This window comes from Talpa occidentalis, unplaced genomic scaffold (assembly GCF_014898055.3).
Source record: "Talpa occidentalis isolate TD23 unplaced genomic scaffold, MPIMG_talOcc4v2.1 talOcc4.5, whole genome shotgun sequence".
In the NCBI taxonomy this organism is placed as follows: Eukaryota; Metazoa; Chordata; class Mammalia; order Eulipotyphla; family Talpidae; genus Talpa; species Talpa occidentalis.
This window is the reverse complement of record NW_023604861.1, coordinates 64,428,390-64,449,542: the sequence shown is the minus strand read 5'-3', so window position 1 is coordinate 64,449,542 and position 21,153 is coordinate 64,428,390. Positions and strand designations below refer to the sequence as shown.

At 38.7% G+C, this 21,153-nt stretch overlaps 1 protein-coding gene across 2 annotated transcripts in view; it reads right to left on the bottom strand.

Annotated features, from left to right (window-relative positions):
* Positions 1–20,629, bottom strand: part of XPO4 (exportin 4) — a 116,338-nt gene extending 95,709 nt beyond the window's left edge. Inside the window, exons 1-2 of one of the 2 annotated variants that reach the window (XM_037527353.2) lie at positions 20,483–20,629; positions 608–713 (exon numbers count right to left, since the gene is read on the bottom strand). In XM_037527353.2, coding sequence (XP_037383250.1) covers positions 608–713; positions 20,483–20,551 — 175 coding nt within the window. In that variant the 5' untranslated portion in view covers positions 20,552–20,629. Of the gene's footprint in view, positions 1–607; positions 714–20,482 lie in introns of those variants that run through there. The other variant, XM_037527355.2, reaches the window with a different exon arrangement.
* Positions 20,630–21,153: the final 524 nt, after the last annotated feature.

Genomic DNA, 21,153 nt, shown 5'->3' with positions numbered 1-21,153 from the left:
TTGTAGCTTCTGTGATTATTTTTAAAGGAAAGAAATCATTTTTGAAAATAGATCATGAAGTACTCATAAAAATATTTTTTTATAAAAGTTAAAATCAATTAATTCATTTTAGGATATACAGTGATAACCTACACAGAACTAATATTCACTGAGGAAGCTGAGTACAAACAATGGTTTTTAAAAAAATTATGGAAGAAAAATACAAAAACCCTGCAATTATAGGCACTTCCAAAACAACCTTATTTTAAAAATATTGGGAGAAGAAAAATTATAGCACATTTTCTATAATAAAAGATCACACTTGAAAATAATTTTAAAGAATTATTAGCTTTTGTTCCTACCATTTAACAGCCTTCATGTCACGGTCAACAATAAAACAATTTATTGAACACAACATCTTGGGAAGTGGGGTGGAATCCAAAGGTAAACAGAAGGTTTTCTATCTGGTTTTATAGACAATTTTTAAGTCAATGCAGTAGAATGATTATTAATGGAAAATTTTCACCATATAAACCTGCTTATTTTAAATGCAATTTAAAATATCTGTTTAAGATAGAAAAATTATATTTGATTAATAAGCAAAACATTTGTAAAAGTGAATACTTACCCAAAATATGTTTGCAAACTGCAAAGGGTGATTTTGATTTTCTAAATGATAAGAATATGTGCTCTGCATGCTGGCGCTGTTCATTATTGACCATGGAAGGCGGTGCCTTGAGAGTTAAAAAAACAAAAACAAAAACAGAGTATACTTGTTTAATATGAAAGCTTGAACAATATCAATTCTTTTACCCAGAAAGGAAAATGCTTACACTTTTGGAGGGCAATGAAAGGACAAATTCTTATTTGAGTTTTTTTTTTTTTTTCTCAAAGATTTATTTTATTTATACAAGAACCGGGGTACAGGCCAGATGCGCGGGAGGGTGAGAGGATTCACCAGAAACAGAGCAGGGAACAGAACAGGCAGACTGACGAAAGACACTGCTGAGGGGAGCAGCGGGCGAGACAGGAGAGGTCTGCTCGCCATGTGGGTTGCTCCGAGGCCAGCGGATATAGAACCGGCACTGCAGAGGCTGCAGGCAGCTTCGACAGTGCTGCACTCAACTGTGTGCACCACCAGGAAGGCCCTCTTATTTGAGCTTTAAAAAGAAATTATAGTATAAAATTTCATAGTAAATATTTAAAATAGTTTAAGTAAATGGAAGAAAGTCCTGGCAAGATGTGGGTCAAAATTCTTTAAAGTTGCTTACATTTTTAAAAAAGATTTTTTTGTGTATTAATTTTTTTTAAACACAGCTGATGTCTTTTATTCCAAAATACACCAGTATATCTAACTTAACTAAGTTCAGATAATTTCTAAATTCTTCAGCCCTGGTGATTAAAAACTGATTTCTAGTATTATCAGGTAATTCTGCACAGGTATAATGACCATTAAATCAGAAAAAAAAAATTGAATAGTAAAAATTTGGAATTTACAGAACTCTGAGCAATAAGTTAGTCAGTAAGACTTCTTTATTAACAAAACAACTTCTAAAGTCTGTCCAGATTTTAAAATTCCTTTTGTCTTAATCTTTCTTATAAAGATAATATTCTGCTGAACCCAATCTACCTTTTATAATGGGAATATTCTCATTGTATGATTTGGTTATCTTTCACCCACTGTCCCCCATCTGAAAAGAAGCAAAAGAAATAGTTTATACAGCCTGCCAAGCAAATATCAGAATTCTCCTTTTGGGAGGTCAGAATGAAGGTAAGCAATAGGAAAGTAAGCCATTGTTATTGGAACAAATAAGGAGGAAATCAAAATTAACTATAGTAGAAGAATCTGGAAGATGAAAAACACTTTGCAACTATTAGAGCAATATTAATTACAAACTGTATCAATAATCATGTTCAGAGGCCCCACTACAGGATCTCTAGCCAGCACCTCAGGCCCACAGCTCCCCAAGACCTACTCAATGACAGGGTAAGTAAGGAGGTCTCTGTACCACGGCTCCTGCCATGGCTGCCTGCCAATACCCTTGTGGTAAAGCACAGAGGAAGCAACTAGCTACAAAAGTCATTGACAAAGAGTGGCTCTCTACTGAAACGGTGAAGAAATCCATTAATACAGAACAGGTATTGCGGCACCACATGAAATGAGACCTTATCAGAAATCCCCTGCACTGATCTGCAAACTTCTCTTCCAGCATCTGGTGTGAGAAATTGCTCACAACTTCAAAACACACCCGTGCTTCCATAGTTCAGCTATCAGTGCTTTGCAGGAGGCAAGGGAGACCTATCTATATGCTTGGCCCTTTGGAAGACACCATCTGTGTGCTCTCCATGCCAAATGTGTTATAATTATGTCAAAAGACACAGCTAGCATGTCACATTGCTGGAGAACATGCTTAAGAAACAACTATGATAAGAAAACACTTCATTTTCCAAAAAAAAAAAAAAAAAAAAATCTTCTTCTCGATATTGGTAGTTCTGAATGTTAATAATGGTTTTCCTCCAGGGTCAAAAGATGCCAAAGCAGGGCCTCCCCTGGCCGTGCAGCAGTTAAGCGCTGGGCTGCGAAGCTGCCCGCAGCCTCTGCAGCGCTGGTTTGATCCCCGGCGATGGTCCCACATGGAGCGACAGACCTCGCCTGCTATGTCCCACTGCTCCCCTCAGCAGTCTATTTCGTCAGTCTGCCTGTTCTGTTCCCCGCTCTGGCTCTGGTGAATTCTCTCACCCTCCCACGCTTCTGACTATACCCAGTGCTTGTATAAATAAATAAATCTTTTTAAAAAAAAAAGGTGCCAAAGTATATGATTGCAAGTGAAAAAGTAGGGGACAGAAATCAGGTATTGGCATTTTTTCCATTTTCGTTTCTGTGTGAATTTTTAATATAAATGTGGGGATATAAAGATTTATGCAAGTCAAAATGTTTCAGTGAACAAGTTTCAGCATATAATTATAGCAATTATAAATAAACCTGTTAAATTTTTCTGGACAATTTTAGCATTTCGATTTTTTTTAAACAAGTAAATTTCTTATTGACAGCAACTAAATGGTGTTTGCAGCATTTTTATCATACAGTAGATTCCATCCATTCACTATGCTTTTTCTGAGTTGTCCAACATGCAAGTACATGTTTTTTTTTTTTTTAATTTTTTTTTTAATAGAGGCATGTTTTATTTATTTATTTATTTGTTTGTTTGTTTTGTTAATACATACACTGGGCACAGTCAGAATCGTGGGAGGGCGAGAGAATTCACCAGAGCCAGAGCAGGGAGCAGAGCAGGCAGAAGGACCGAAATACACTGCTGAGGGGAGCAGCGGGCGGCAGGAGAGGTCTGCGCGCCATGTGGGACCCTCCTCCGGTGGCCGGGGAGCAGCAGGGGATCGAACCGGCGCCGGCATAGGCCGCGGGCAGCCTCGCAACCCAGCGCTCAACCGCTGCGCCACCGGGGAGGCCCCATCAAGTACATGTTTTTAATGTTGTCTGTCTTCTGTGCTGTTGCTTTAAGTTTGCTATTAAAATACACTAAACTATTAAAAACACAAACTATGTCAATTATGCAATATTAGTCACTCTAATTTTAGTCAAAATAGTAATAAGATGTATATCCAAGAGAAATTAACTAGCTTTGAAACTCTACCCTAAAGAAATTCTTATAATTGAAGTCAACTCAAACTACTATTCCTAATGATACAGCACCCTCTACAGCATCTAGATAAAAATGAAAATATTTCCATTAAATAATGTTAAATTCTTGAATAGTTTTAAAAGACTTCATTAGTGAAACTCTAAAGCAGTAACTATGCTAAATATAAATATTTTTGTCCTTCCACTGGCAAATTCTTTGTCACTATTGTCCCTAATTCATCAATTTGAGTTTATGTTTTACAAGATGCTTCATCATTAACATCTGCTGACTATATCCTGAATGTAGAGCATATCAGTAAACGCTATTCCCGTGTTTTATGAATAAAAATCAACTATGAATTACCCCAAGTATTTCTGAACTATATATTCTTTCTTCCTATCATTCATAAAAAGCACTACACAGGCTTAGTTTTGCAAATTAATATACCAGCTTTTCTACAGACAAAAATATTTCCTAAACTAATGATTTTTGGATACTTTGATATCCACACTTAATAAAGTACAAGTCTGAATATGACTTTATATAACAAAAAATTATACTTATAAAATATCAAATTTCATTAAAAATGAAGTATAATATAATATAATATAATTAACCACCATACAAAAACAATAAAATTATCAAGCCAATATATTAAATGGCAGTTTAGTAAACACTTTAGTTTCCAAAAATGAAAACCTTAAATTCTTTCTTCTTGATAACAGGCACATGAAAAAATGCTCAACATTACTTATAATCAGGGAAATGCAAATCAAAACCAAATGAATATCTCATCTCACACCACTAAGAATGGCCCATATTTAAAAAATTAACAACAAATGTTGGCAAGGATGTGGAGAAAAAGGAACGCTTTTACACTGCTGGTGGGAAAGCAAACTGGTCCAACCGCTATGAAAAGCTGTGTGGAAAACCCTCAAATTACTAAAAGTGGATCTACCATATGACCTAGCAATTCCACTCCTAGGGATCTACCCAAAGGACACAAAAAAACATTAATTCAAAAGGAAACCTGCACTCCTATGTTCATTGCAGCACTATTTACAACAGCTAACATATGGAAACAATCTAAATGTCTAAAAACAGATGACTGGATCAACAAGATGTGGTACATATATAAAATGGAATACGACTCAGCAATCAAAAAAGATAAATTCATGCCATTTGCAGCAACATGGATGGAGTTGGAGGGACTAATGCTCACTGAAATAAGTCAGAAGGAAAAAAAATCTGATGGTTTCACTTATAGAAACAAGGGGTCAGAAAGAAAAAAAAGACAAATACTTGCAAGCAAATATAGAACTGAGACATACCTTAGGAGAGGAGGAGGAGAGGGAGGGGTCAAAAAAGGGAAGGGAAAAAACACAAGAGATTATGGTGACCGGTGCACAGGTGATTTTGGAGTGGAAATTTTATGGGGATTACACCTCAGGGGAGAAATCAAACTTTACACAAAAATGAACAATGATATAAAAATAAAATTAAAAAATTCTTTCTTCTTGGGTTGAAAATGACTTAGCAATGGTTTCCAAACAAGTTATCTGTATCAGAAAGCTCCAAGAAGCTTAAAAAAAAAAAAAAAAAACAACAACAAAAACCCCACACCCCAGCCATCAAAGATTTAATCGGCTGAGATTCAAAACCAAAAATAGGCATTTTTCTCTTCAAACATTACTAAAGTGGGCCATCTATATTCAAAAAATGGTATATAAATAACACGCTGTCTCAAATATATATAAAGGAAATAATGACAGGACACAACACTCCTTTAACTGGTCACACACATCCTTTACAAACACATAACAGGAACTGACAACATTTTAAGCCATAAAGCATATTCAAATAAATTACAAAACACTGGTATATACATGATACATTCTCTAAGCACAAAGCTATTAAGTTATAACCTGATTTAACGAAAAATTGAAGGACAAAAAGAGAAATCCTAATGGAAAACATTTAGAATTGATGAATACTTCATATCAAAAACCTGTGGAATACTAGAGGAAAATGCACAGCCTTAAATGCTTACTTTAGAAATTAAGATTAAAACAAATGAGGTAAACATCTAAGAACTTAGAAAAACAGCAGAACCTATCCAAAGAAAACAGAAGTACAATAATGTACAGAAAAGGATGAAACAGAAATTACATATACAATAGAAATAAATAAAACCCCAAAACTGCTTTTTCAAAATGACCAATAAAACTGATAAAACATTGACAAGATCACTAAAGAGATGGAGGTCAGGGGAGGAAGAGCACAACTATATAAATAGGCAAAATGAAAAGAGAATATAACAGATGTCTCAGATAAGAGATATTAAAAAAAAAAAAAACAGAGCCTCCCTAGTGGCGCAGTGGTTGAGCACTGGGTTGCAAAGCTGCCTGCAGCCTCTGCAGCGCCAGTTCAATCCCCGGCTGCTCCCTAGCCGCTCCCCGGCCACCAAAGGAGGGTCCCACATGGCGCGCAGACCTCTTCTGCCGCCCGCTGCTCCCCTCAACAGTGTACTTCGGTCCTTCTGCCTGCTCTGCTCCCCACTCTGGCTCTGGTGAATTCTCTCACCCTCCTGCGCTTCTGCCTGTACCCAGTGCTTGTATGTATAAATAAATATATAAACAAACAACTTTATGATGATAAATATTAAAAAGTACATGCTATGAACAAATCCCTAGACAAATATAACACCATGACTTAGCAAAATATAGAAAACCTAAAGTCCTACAATAATTAAATTAAATCAGTGGTTTAAAATAGTTTTCTTTAAAACCCACTGACCTACATACATGATTATAGAAAACAGTAGAGAATAATTCCATCCTACATAGACTTCAAGAGAATACAAAAGAAAACATTTGTAGAGTAAGGAAATATGTCAGGCTTTTTTGCCCTCCCGCCATCAGGATCCTTGAGGTCCTGAATGCATGCCTGATGGCGGGCACCTGGAATAGGGTGTGGGCATAGGTAGATGGGATTCACCTGGGCTAAGACTGGGCTTTTAAGGGCGGCATCACGGGGACGCCAGCAGCAGCAGAAGCCGAAAAAGAAGAAGCCCAAAGCAGAAGCAGAGAACGCCAGAGAGCCCAGATAGAGTGAAGATTTGCTGGGGGCTGGGAGGACTGCCAGCCTCCCAGCACCCCTGCCTGCCATGTGCCTGGTGAACCCCAATAAAAAACCTGCAAAGAACCACTGAGGACTCTGACTCCTCCTTTACCTGGTCTGCATGGGATCAGAAAACCTGCACTGTGGTCCATTCCTGCCTCCTACAACATTCTTCAACCCATTTGAGGTTAGCATATCATCATAAATATGCCAATACCAAAACCAGACGAAGACAGTGCAAGAAACTAAAAACTCATAAGCCAGTCTTGACTCATGAACAGAAAAGAAATCTTTAGATAGCTCACATGCTACTATGGACTTTTTAAAAAAGTCTGACCAAGCTGGTTTATCCTGGAAATGCAAAACTGGGTTGATACTAGAAAATCAACCACCACCTTACACATTCATATCAAAGGAGAAAAGACTATTTAAAATGCAGAAACATGGTTAATAAATTAAAAACCATGACTAGGGCCTCCCCTGGTGGCACAGTAGTTGAGTGCTGGGCTGCAAAGCTGCCTGCAGCCTCTGCAGTGCCGGTTCAATCCCCGGCTGCTCCCCGGCCACCGAAGGAGGGTCCCACATGGCACGCAGACCTCTCCTGCCACCCACTGCTCCCCTCAGCAGTGTACTTCAGTCCTTCTGCCTGCTTCTGCTCCCCACTCTGGCTCTGGTGAATTCTCTCACCCTCCTGCGCTTCTGACTGTACCCAGTGCTTGTATAAATAAATAAATAAATCTTAAAAAAAAAAAAAAACAAAAACAAAAACATGACTAAACTTTTAGTAAAATGAGAATGACAACTTCTTTAACATGGTAAAAGGAATTTGCAATACACCATTAGTAAACATACCTAATGTTGCAGCACAATTTACAATAGCTAACATATGGAAACAAGTTGAGGCAATAAAGGCATTCCCTTAATTGTCAGTATACCATCACGGTCCACTGGATTCAATTTTTGGAGTTTGTTTTTTTGGTAGCAGTTCTAACTATCTACAATGTCTGGTATTTCACGACTTTTCATTTTTCTTAAAGGTCTTCCAAAAAATAAAGACAAATTTTACTTTGTAAAAAATATAATAACTCATTCTAATTAAAGTAATTTGAGTCCATAAATAACTTGTATTACACTCTTTTCACAAATCTAACTTATAGATCTTAACTATCACTAACTTTCTATATCATGAAAAGTCTTGCTATTTCATCATGTTAAGGATTACTTCATCAGAACTCATGAATTATTCCCAACTATGTTAAGACTAAAATAATAACAAAATTCAAAAACAAGATATGATGAAAGCACCGGGAAAAAAAGATGCAACAGCAAAATAAATTATCAATACTATTCCTCAATTTTTTTTTTTTTTAAACCACAGTGCTCAAAGTACAGCATGATCTTTCAAGAAGGTATAAAAGAAACTTGAAGACATCATTTTTTGTAATCTCTTTTAAAAATATTTCATTGGGCAGTGTTAAGAATTCATTTTTTTTCCACTCATAATGACAAAGAAAACCAACAAGAGAGCTTATAATTATGAGATGCTATCAGAAGATGAACGCAAAATGATCTACAGCAGCAATCCAGTACTGCTCAATTCATAGTCATTAGCCACATGCGGCTATTTAAATCAAATTAAGTTAAAATTTTAGTTCCTTAGTTGCACTAGGCACATTTCAAGTACTCAAGAGTCACATGTGGCTAGTGGCTATCACACTGGACAAGAGATAGAAAATGATATATTCCTAGAATTGCATAAAGTTAATGAGCAGACTATCAATAATGGTAAAATTGATCATGCAAGTGTAATCTCAGACTCTTAGTCTTCAGATGATGATATTCTAGATCAGTGGGTCTCAACTGAGGCAATTTTGTCCACCAAAGGACATCTAACAATGTCTGGAGACATTTTTGGTTGCCACAACTGGGGAGTGCTATTGGCAACTAGTGCATAAAGGGTATGTACGCTGCTCAACATCCTACCATGCACAGGCCAGCTGACAACAACAGAGAATTACCCTGCCCAAAACATCAACAGTGACAATGCTGAGAGACCCTGCCCTAGATGAATTTTCTCAAACTCATGAATCAATGAAAGAATAATATAATTTGAGGGACAAAAGGAAATACATATTCTCATCCAGTCATTACATTATTTCATTACCGAATATTTTATGACAAGAACCTGAATCAACTTGATTCGCTAAAATCAAGTATTCTTTACTCTTCTATATCTGTGTAAAAAAATGTATTTGATATAGTTCGTAAGTGGACAAAATTTAAAGATAGTGTGCATATAAAGGTGATGAAAAATTCACTGTCTTGATCATGCTGATTGTTTATTAATCTAAAAATGAAAATGATTTATAATTATGAAACCAAGAATATGGCCATCTTCTCTTCATCAATATTACATACCATCAATATTTTCTTTTCTTTTTTAAAGATTTATTCATTTATTTATACAAGCACTGGGTACAGTCAGAAGGGCGGGAGGGCGAGAGAATTCACCAGAGCCAGAGCAGGGAGCAGGGAGAAGAACAGGCAGAAGAACTGAAGTACACTGCCAAGGGGAGCAGCGGGTGGCAGGGGAGGTCTGTGTGCCATGTGCAACCCTAGCCCCGTGGCCGGGGATCGAACTGATGCTGCAGAGGCTGAGGGCAGCTTCGCAACCCAGCACTCAACCACTGCGCCACCGGGGAGGCCCACCATCAATATTTTCAAAAGTAGTATTTTGATTATTCTAGAGCAAGAAAAAGAATCAGAATAATAAAAGAAAACATATTAAAGATTCATTTATATCTAGAATCAATACTGACGGGGAATTCAACAGCCAGAAGTAATAATAAAGCCTGTAAGAATTATTTGAAATCTGGACTCAGTAATTACAAATGAAAAGATGACTGCAAAGAGACATACAGACACCAGGCCTGTGCTGCCCAATATGGTAAGTCACTACCCACACGTGGCTATTTAAATTAAAATTAAAAATCCAGTTCCTCATTGCACTAGTCACATTTCAGGTGCAATATGTACCTGTAGTTACTGGCTACCATACTGGAAAGTGTAGATATGGAAATGTTCTATCAGCACTACTCTAGAGGAAATTTAATTAACTCAAATATTTATTGAGTGATTAAAAGGTTACCTTGATTTACGTGCTTTGATGTTTTGTTATTTAATACAGCAAGATACAAAATAACTAACATTTATACAGCACTTACTATGTGCCAAGCACTACACTAACTACTTTCCTTTGAATGTAAAGTAAAAACCATTTCATCTTCCACTAACTCCGTAAGGTCAGTATTATTATTTTCCTATTGAAGAGATGAAGAAACAGATACTTGGAGATTAAAAGACTCACTAAATGGCACCTAGCTAGTAAGAAGTAGAGCTAAGAATCCAGAGTCTGGCTCCAGAAGCTCTAAGTTATACTGCCATTCAAGTCCTCAATTTTAATAATTTCCCATGTTTTTTAAATATAAGAACAGGGTGATTTTGGTCAGGTATCATTTGATTAGGTCACAGTCTTACTGTTTTCTAAAAAAGTCCCTAGTGACTGCTACAAAACCACAAAATAAAGACAGATCATCTTTCCAAAATTGCATTAGCCAAAGACTGGAGAGAAATAACCTTATATTAAAATGGGTATATTATGGTTTAGAATTAAATATTGTATCAATAGATGCAGAAACAGCATTGATAAGAGACACCACCCATTCTAAACAAGATCGGAATAGAAGGAAACTACCTCAATATAATAAAGGTCATACATTACAAGCCAATAGTCAATCTAAAACTTAGTGGTAAAAAGTGATAGCAAGGATGCCCTCTGTCATTACTTCTTTTTAACTTAGTAGTAGAGGTTTTGTGGTCAGAGCTGCCAAACAAAAACAGGAAATAAAAGGAATCCAAGTCAGAAAAGAAGTGAAAACATCACTATTCACAGATGATATACATAGAAAACCCTTAGGATTCCACCAAAAATCTAATAGAAATAGATGAATACAGCAAAGTGGCAAATTAAAAAAAAAAAGTACAAAAATCTACAGCGTTAGACCAATGGAACCAAACAGACTCCAGAAATAAAGCCACACTTATATGGACAACTAATCTGTGACAAAGGAGCAAAGAATAAGAATACAAAATGGAAGATGGACAATTTGTTCAGCAAACGGTGCTGGGAAAACTAGACCACCACATGCAAAAAAATGAAACTAGACCACTACCTCTCACCGTGCACAAAAATCAACTCAAAATGGATAAAAGAACTGGACATAAGACCTGAAACCATAAAATTATAGAAGAAAACATAGGTGAAACACTACAAGACATACATCTCAGTAATACCTTTAAAAACTCATCACCCAAAGCAAAGAAATTTAAGGAAAAGATAAACACCTGGGATTACATGAAGCTAAAAGCTTCTGTACAGCAAAAGAGACATTAACCAAAACAAAGAGACACCCCACTGACTGGGAAAAATTTTTTGCACTCCATACAACTGGTAAGGGACTGATCACAAAGATATACAAAGAACTCACACAACTCAACAAAAACAAAGTGAACAATCCAGTCAAGAAATGGGCAGAACCTGCTCTGCTCCCCGCTCTGGCTCTGGTGAATTCTCTCACCCTCCCGCGCTTCTGACTGCACCCAGTGCTTGTATAAATAAATAAATCTTAAAAAAAAAAAAAAAAAAAAATGGGCAGAAGAACTTAAAAGACATTTCTCCAAAGAGGAAATGCAAGCGTTCAACAGGCATAGGAAAAAAATGTTCAACATCCCTTATAATCAGGGAAATGCAAATCAAAACCACATTGAGATACCACCTTACACCAGTAAAAATGGCACAGAGTAAAAAAACTAGCAACAACAAATGTTGGCGAGGATGTGGTGAAAAAGGAACTCTCCTACATTGCTGATGGGAGTGGAAACTGGTCCAACAACTAGGAAAGCTGCCTGAAGGTTCCTCAGTCTACTAAAAATGGAGCTGCCATATGACCTGACAATTCCACTCTAGGGATCTACCCAAAGGGCACAAAAACATTGATCCAAAAGAGCACCTGTGCCCCTATGTTTACTGCTGCACTATTTACCATAGGTAAAACCTGGAAACAACCCAGATGCCCAAAAATAGATGACTGGATCAGGAAGATGTGGTATATATACACAGTGGAATACTATTCAGCAATCAAAAAAATATAAACTCATGCCATTCGCAGCAACGTGGATGGAGCTAGAAGGAATTATGCTCAGTGAAATAAGCCAGAAGGAAAAAGAAAAATATTGGATGGTTTCACTTATAGCAGGAATATAGAGGAACCAAGTAAGACATCAGTGTAAAAAAACAGTAACAGTACAAAGCACAACAAAGCAAAACAATTATAAATCAGTGACATCCTGCAGGGGAGGAGGGGGGAGAGGGATCAGAGGGAAGGAGGAGCATAGGGGACTGAGGTGATGGTGCACTGGTGAAGGAAATTCTATGGGGACTACACCTGAGGGGGTGGGGGGAAGCAAATATTGCTTAAAACTGAAAAATGATGTAAAAAATAAAAATGTTAATTATTAAAATAAGCAATAATCTGTAGAGTTGTATACAAAACAAATGAGAGAAAAAAAAGAAATTAAGACAATAACCCCATTTACAATTGTTTCAGAAAGAATCAAACACCTCAGAATTAACCTAAGGTGAAAGATTCATATAAGAACTGCAAGATATTATTAAAGGACTTAGATAGTGACAAAAGGAGGAGGAGGACATCCTATGCTCACTGATGGGGAGAATCAAAATAGTCAAAATGACTCATCCTGCCTAAAGTGATATGTAAGTTTAACACGACTCCCCATCAATATACCTATGTTTTCCAAAGAAATTGAACAAAATATATTGAAATTTACATGGATCCACAAAAGGTCTCAACTAGCAAAATTAATCCTGAGAAAAAGGAGAGAAATTAAAGCATCATATTACCTAAATTCAAACTTTACTATAAACCAGTGTTATTAAAAATAATATAGTATTGGCACAAAATCAGTTGTGTGGATCAATGGAATAGAAATAAAGCCACACACACATCAGTGCCTAACCTATGATAAAGGAGCTACTACCATACAATGGGAAAAGAGTCTCTTTAATAAATGGTGCTGGGAAATTGGAAGGCCACACATAAAAGAATGAGTTAGGTTACTCTCTAACTCCATACACAAAAATAAATTTCAAATGGAATAAAGATTAAGATGAGACAACAATAAAATACATAGAAGAAAACATTGGCAATATATTCCATGACATCAACAATAAAGATGTTTTTGGTGACTGGCTCCTATGGTAAGGAAAATAATAGCAAAATAAACAGTTGAGATTACCTCAAGTCAAAAAACTTTTGTACAATAAAATATTGGAACAGAAGAAAATATTCACAACATGTAACTGACATGGGGTTACCATCCAAGATATATAAAAAACTCACACAATTCAACAACAGAAAAAGAACCCAATAGATAGGCAGCAGCTACAAACAACTCACCAAGGAATATATCCAGAAAGCCGACAAAACCAAAAAATATTCATCATCATTTCCAATAAGATAGATGAAGGTTAAAACCATGATGAGAGGGCCTCCCCTGGTGGCACAGTGGTTGAGCACTGGGCTGTGAAGCTGCCTGCAGCCCCCCAGGCGAAGGTCCCACATGGCATGCAGACCTCTCCTGCCGCCCACTGCTCCCCTCAGCAGTGTATTTTGCCCCTCTGCCTGCTCTGCTCACTGCTCTGGCTCTGGTGAATTCTCTCACCCTCCCGCGCTTCTGACTGTACCCAGTGTTTGTATAAATAAATCTTTAAAAAAAAAAACAAACAAAAAAAAACCATGATGAGATAACCATCTCAAACATGTGAGAAAGACATGTATAAAAAAGATCCCCAATAACATAATGCTAGAGAGGAGGCAGAGAAAGAGGAACCCTAAGGTATTATTAGTGGGAATGTTAACAGGTACAGGCAATCTGGAAAACCATTTAGATTTATCTTAAAAAACTAAAAATGAAAATACTGTACAACCCAGCAAGCTTGGCTTCTATCCAAAGAACATAAACCCATCAATGAATAAACCATATTCTCTACAATGTTTAATGCAGCACAATAGCCAGGACATGGAAGCAGCCTTAATGTTCACCAATAGACAAGAATATGTGGTACATGCACACTATGGTATACTACTCTGCCCCAATGAAACATGAAAATCAGTCATTTATAGCAAAATGGAGGGAGTTCAAGGGAATTACAGGTAGTAAAGCACGTCAGGATGACAAAAACAAACAATAGGTATTTACACAGCAGACAATTTAACAATGTAAAATACAAAAAAATAGACAAAATTGCTGTGAGGGCTCTGAAGTTAAGAAGGAAGGAGGAAGGTAATAATAAAGGGGGGGCCTCCCTGTTGGCGCAGGCGGCTTGAGCGCCGCACTGAGAAGCTGTCCGCAGCTTTGGCAGTGCCGGTTCTATCCCCGCTGGCCTCAGAGCAACCCACATGGCAAGCAGACCTCTCTTGTCTCTCCCGCTGCTCCCCTCAGCAGTGTATTTCTTCAGTCTGCCTGTTCTGTTCCCTGCTCTGTCTCTCGTGAATCCTCTCACCCTCCCACACCCGGTTCTTGTATAAATAAAAAATAATAATAATAATAATAATAAGGAAGGGTGGTGGGGGAAACGTGGTTCATTTATTTCATGTTATGTGAATTTTATCTCAAAAAAACACAAACAAAAAGAATTAAATCTCTTAATTTTCAAGACAAATATTGAGAAAGTATGGGCTTATCCAAATTGTTTTGGGACAATTCCTAGCTCCCCCCAAATATACATTCACTCGCCTCTAACAAGAGTTACTTCTGGCATTAAAAAAAAATTAAGACTACTATATCCCCTTATCCTAGCTTTCTTTAGACTCATCCTTTTCACTGAACTGCAATAGAAGATGCTATCAAAATAGTAACCAAATTTCACAATTAAAAACTATGAAAAAACAATTTGAATCCCTTTTATTGAAGTTGGATTTAGACATATTAAAACCTATTCTTGTTTTACCAGAGACACTTTTTGGGGGTGGGGGGCGGGAGGGGAGGGATTCGGGTCAGAATGGGGGGTTTGCAATTGTATGGGGGAATATAAAAATAAAATTTATTATTTTTAAAATAATAAATAAATAAATAAATAAAATATGTAAAAAATAAAAATAAAAATAAAACCTATCCTTGTTTTAAAACAACATATTACCTTATTGTATCAGTTAACATATGTGCTCTGCACTATTTTCTATTATCACTGTACATACTCCCAAGAAGACCAAGAGAGCCAGGGGAAAAAGCCAAGAAAATTCAAGAACACAAATAAAGCACTCTGGGTTTATGGTTCAAACAATGCAATATTAATACCAAAAAAGAATACTAAACTTTTTCTTTATATAAAGTTTCTAAAATCAAAACATCCTACATTTTACATCTATTCTCTCTCTCCTTTCTCTTTCTGTTTCTCTCTCTCACACACACACAGCCCAGGTAAAATTCACCCATAATGGGATTAAACAAAGAAAATTTTGGGAAGATATGGATCATATATCATTTGTGTAAAAAAATAATTTTCAAAGTGATGTATGTATGCTCTTATATGCTTAAGAGATTTTCAATATGGACACACAAGAAACAGTTTCTAAAGAAAGGGAACGGGCGCTTTTCCCTATATTCCTTCCTGTACAAAATGAATTCATCATTTAGAAAGACATCTCTAAGAATTTTTAAAATCAAGAACGTTTGCATTATTTATGTTAAAAAAAACTAATATATATTGTAGATGTACAGGAAAAAAGTTCAAAGTATAAACTTGATATGGATCACTTAGGAAAATGGACTGAGAGCGGGGGAAAGGGAAAAGAAGGAGACTCACTTCATTCTATACAGTTGTGTGTTAATATGCTTGAAAATATATCTCAGTATTAGTTATATCTTTTAAATATCATAAAATATAACTACCAAATCAAATGTTCAGGTTGTAAGTGAACTTACTAACACAGTCAAAGCTAACACAGTATTATCACTGATGAGAATGTTAGTACAGAAGTGTGGTGGACTTCACTTAATCTGAGTGTATATAAATTTAAAGTTAGGTATCTTAAGCAATGGCCAGCTACTGGAATCTTGAAAAGAAATTTTCAGGATCTATTTAAACGAACTTTCAGGACCTTTGTCTGCGGTTTTTTTCTGAACAGGTAACTTCACCTGCATACTGTTACTAATTTACCACAATTCTTCCTCATTCTAATTTATTTACTTTCACATTTATTTTCTAGCTAATACCTTGTACATAAAACACACTCACTGTCTTGACTTAGAAGATTAAGAAGTATGTACACGCATCGACAGAAAATAAGCCCCATTACTACTTTATATTGAGACCTATGAAATGCATAAATGTCTTTTTTGTGTATGTTTTATTTGACAGCTTACCCAATAACCTATTAAGATTGATAAAACAGGGGCTCACAGTGAAACAACTGCAATATCTAAAAACACATTTAGAAATTTCTCATCAAGTAATCAAATGCAATTTTTATGATGTTATATTTACACTGACTTTGAGAAGCAATATGGTTGAATAAAAATTTTAAGAGTTCAGAAACAGGAGACTGGTGATTGGGTTCTGAATCAGTATTATCACTAGATTTGCTTTGTGACCTACCTTTGGCAAGTCACTTCTACCTCTTTGAACCTCAGTTTCCCCATCTGCAGAATGGAAGGGAGAATGCTTAGACTAGGTTATTATATTTCATGGTCTCTATTTCCTGAGAGAACCTGATGAATGTTATCGATCCCATACAAAAAAAAGTATGTATGCACCCAAATTTTGCTTCTCATATCCAATGTGGACTCCATAAGACCACAATATTAAAAGCTTATCTTGAGATTGTTCTACACACTAAAACTCTAATTTTCATGAACTAAATGGACTACCAAGTGGAAAAATAAAATAATTGTACAAGATGTCACTAATTATTTACCTCATTAATTATTCTCAAAACTTAACAATTACACAACAGAGCAATTGTCTATAAACAAGCTTTCCTTAGACTCACAGGTGAATAAATGCTAAAACCACCACTTGAAAAAAATACACTAATGCTTAATAATTGTAAGAGCTTTGTTATCTTAAATATTTCAAAGTGATTTAATCATGTTCTAGTCCCACGACCTACAGGTTAAGAACCACAGACACTACAGTAATAAACAGATGTGAGTTGGAGTCCCAACTCTACCAGTTTCCTTTAAGGGTTAAGTAAATGGCAGCAGCTCTCCTGCCCACCTGTGACTATGCCGGTGTTTCTCTTCACTAACCTTTGCAAATCAGCAGAGGCAGCTCTTCTGTCAAGGCTGCCTGCCTGTGACCATGCAGGCCTTTCGTTTAACAAACCTGTCCCTCTCACGGGGCAACTCTTTCTGCCCGCTTGTGTCTGTGTAAGCATCCTTTACTTTCCTTCTCTTTTTATAATAAAGCTGCCTTTTGACTATAAAAAAATAAATTTCTAAAAAATTGAGTAGGGCCTCCCTGGTGACACAAGGAGTTAAGCAACGCACTATGAAGCAATCTGCAGCCCCTGCAGCACGAGTTCGATCCCACATGGCAGGCAGACCTCTCCTGTCTCTCCTGCTGCTCCCCTCAACAGTGTATTTCGGTCAATCTGCCTGTTCTGTTTCCCACTCTATCTCCGGTGAATCTTCTTACCCCCGACACCTCTGATCTGTACCCCAGTTCTTGTATGCATAAATAAATCTTTGAGGGCCTCCTCGGTGGCACAGTGGTTGAGCGCTGGGTTGCGAAGCTGCCCGCGCCTCTGCAGTGCCGGTTCGATCCCCAGCCACCGGAGGAGGGTCCCACCTGGTGCGCAGACCTCTCCTGCCGCCCGCTGCTCCCCTCAGCAGTGTACTTCGTCAATCTGCCTGTTTTGCTCCCCGCTCTGGCTCTGGTAAATTCTCTCACCCTCCCGCGCTTCTGACTGTACCCAATGCTTGTATAAATAAATAAATAAATCTTTAAAAAAAAAAATAAATCTTTGAAAAAAATGAGTAGGGCCTCCCTGGTGGGGCAGGGGGTTGAGAGCCTTAGCCTCTGCAGGGTGGGTGGGATCCCTGCTGGCCTGTGAGAATCCCACATGGCGCAGCAGACCTCTCCTGTCTCGCCCGCTGCTCCCCTCAGCAGTGTATTTCGTCAGTCTGCCTGTTCTGTTCCCCACTCTGTCTCTGGTGAATCTTCTCACCCTCCTGCGCATCTGGCCTGTACCCCGGTTCTTGTATGAAAATAAATAAATCTTTAAAAAAAAAAAAATGAGTAAATTACGTAGCATCTACATGTTTGACTTCCTTAGTCTAGAAAAAGAAAACAACATCTTATTAAAGATTAAATAAGGTAATATATGTGTTTGGCACAGAACCTTACAACAATGTGAACTATTACTATTTTTTTTTTTTTAATTTATTTACAAGCACTGGATACAGTCATAAGCGCGGGAGGGTGAGAGAATTCACCAGAGCCAGAGCAGGGAGCAGAGTAGGCAGAAGGACTGAAGTACACTGCTGAGGGGAGCAGCGGGCGGCAGGAGAGGTCTGCACGCCATGTGGGACCCTCCTCCGGTGGTTGGGGAGCAGCCGGGGATCGAACCAGCACTGCAGAGGCTGCGGGCAGCTTTGCAACCCAGCGCTCAACCACTGCACCACCTGGGAGGCCCTGAACTATTACTATTAATAAACCAGAATGTAGCTTTCATATGAGAAATAACACAGTAACTGATACTGAGACATTGTTGAAGATATGTAGAAATTTCCAAAAATTTTCTACTTTTAATAACATTTTTCTCAAATAGTCTTTTCTGGAATGATTTAGAAGTATGTAAATAGTGTGGTGACATATGTCTGGAGGGGGGATGTGTGAAATTTACTCCCTGAAATCATATACAGTGTTGTAAACTAATGTTACATCAATTAAGGGGAGAAAATGTAACTGAATATCTTTATCACATATTTAAGAAGTGGCAGAGTGGAAAGAGACTCACTCACCCTTAGATCTCAGTTCTAAATCTAATTCAACCACTCAAACTCTCTCAACCTTGTAAAGCTATTATGATAATTAATAAAGTATAAAATATAACAAGCATAATATGTGGCAATGTAATAAACAGTACTTACTACTATCTTCTCATCTACCCTCTTATATATGATAAAAGTAACTTTGCTAGGAAAGGGGAGAGGTACTGGCAAAGAGAAAGGCTAATATTCAGGCTAAAGATAAAAAGATATTAATTTTACCTTGTCAATGTAAGAACTAATGCAGTGTTTTTAGGTCACATACTCCTTCCAGAGTCTAATGAAAATAGAGCACTTAGCTCCTAGAAAATGTTCCGGTTTTTCAGCACGTGCTCTCATGTCAGGGATTTTAAGATCTTTGTACATATTATGAGGGATACTAATGAGGTAGTTTTTTTCCTGGGCTTAACTTGAAAAAGTCTGAAAACATTATTCAGTTTTGTGACAAAACGATTCATTTAACTTTGCTCATGATGAACCAAGTAAATTCTGCTTTTTATTGGACTTTGAATTTCATGAGCTAAATCTCATGAGCTATCTAATGTTGTGTGTGAAAACAGAACTTAATAAATGGAACTACAAAATATGATAGAATTTGTTCATGAATTTATGGGTGGGATGCTGCAACATAGAACCCAAACACCAAAAAAAAAAAAATGGGGGGGAGAGACCATAAAGGTAACAAGACTCGCTACATTCAATTCTTAGAAAGGTGAATCAACTCAAGCACTCAAATGAACCTCTAAACTTTGTATTTAAAAAAAAAAAAACACTACAAACACGGTAATCATAATTTATAAAAGCAAAACTGAACCAGCAAATAAAAACACACAGTTCACTGAGCAACTGAAATAGTTTATTCTTACTTCTATTCCTTAGTGGAATGTTTTTTATCCTTTCACTTGGCCTCCTCAAACTCCCTGGGTAAATAATCCACTCATCAAACGGTTTATTGTACAGTGTTAAGAATGAAGTCAACATATGCACCCTAGACACAGCTCTCCTTAAGACGCGACCCACAGAGAGATACTGGACCAAGTTTTGCCCCAATGACCTTGGTCCCAAAGATCCCCCTCCCTGTCTCCTGCCGGTCCTTCCACGTGTTGCCGGCTGGGTTACCCGAGGTGACTGCAGAACAGAAAAAGCTCTCGGGGATCCGAATACAAGAAGGAAACAAGGATTGCTTACAGTACCCGGGTAAGCCACCTCTTCCCTCTTGGCACCAACTCCTCAGCTGCGCGCAAACAGCCCCCTACCAAGCTCTGCGGAGATGACCCGACCTAGCTCCCTGTGCTCGCTCTGGACCCAGTCCGCCCAGCAGGGTGTAAATCGAAGACCGTGGCACAGGAAGCCTTCCTTCTACACTACCCTAACCCGCCGTCCTGCTGGGGTGCCAGAGATATAGGGAAAAGGGGGAGCCCCAGAAAGCAGGGACTAAAGGCAGGAGGAAAGGATGGAGAATTCTGCGCCACGCCACCGCCACCTCCTCCTCCTCCACCTCCGGGGCTCCCTGGAGACCCTCGCGGGTCGCAGCCCAGTGGGCAGCCAGGCCTAGCCCTGCAAGGCCGCCCGACACCCGCGGCTGCCGGGACGCGGGGGCGCGGCGTACTCACCATCAGAACTTTGGCTGCGTTCTCCAGCTGAGCGATCACTTCTGGGGGCCCCAGCGCCGCCGCCATCATGGTCTCTCTTCAATGACGCGCCATGCGCTGCATTATGGGAGCGGGCGCCGCGGCCGGCCAATCGCCGCCGCGACCCCGGGCTGAAGCGCGCCCCGCAGCCGAAGCAGCGCGGCCGACGCCGACGTCGCGACCGCCGCGGGGACTGCAAGGCCGGCGGAGTCTGGCAGGCAGGGGAGGCGGAGAGCGCAAGCGGGGCCGCCGGACTCGGGTGTGGAGGCCCGAAGCTCCGCGCCGGGCAGACGCGGGGATGGCGCAGACCGTGACGGCCGCGCGGGGCGGGCGCCGCGACTCCGGGTCGCGCATGCGTGCCGGCGGCGCCTAGGCGCGGGCCTCGCTCCCCCCGAGGCCGCGGCACCCCTGGCGCTCTTCCTGCGCTCTCGGGGGAGGGGGAGGTGTCTCTTCCCCCGCTAGTCTACCTTGGCTGTTCTTTTCCCTTCTAAGCGCCACGAAGTGTAGGCTCTGACCTGGAGCCGCTCTTTTTCCTGCGTGCGCCGCCTTTAAAAACATCTTCCTTATGCCTCCTACCTCCCTGTTCCTCCTTGCCTTAAAAAGAAGTGTTGCTTGAATGGTACATTTGGTCTCTTAGTGGAGGTCCCGCAAAA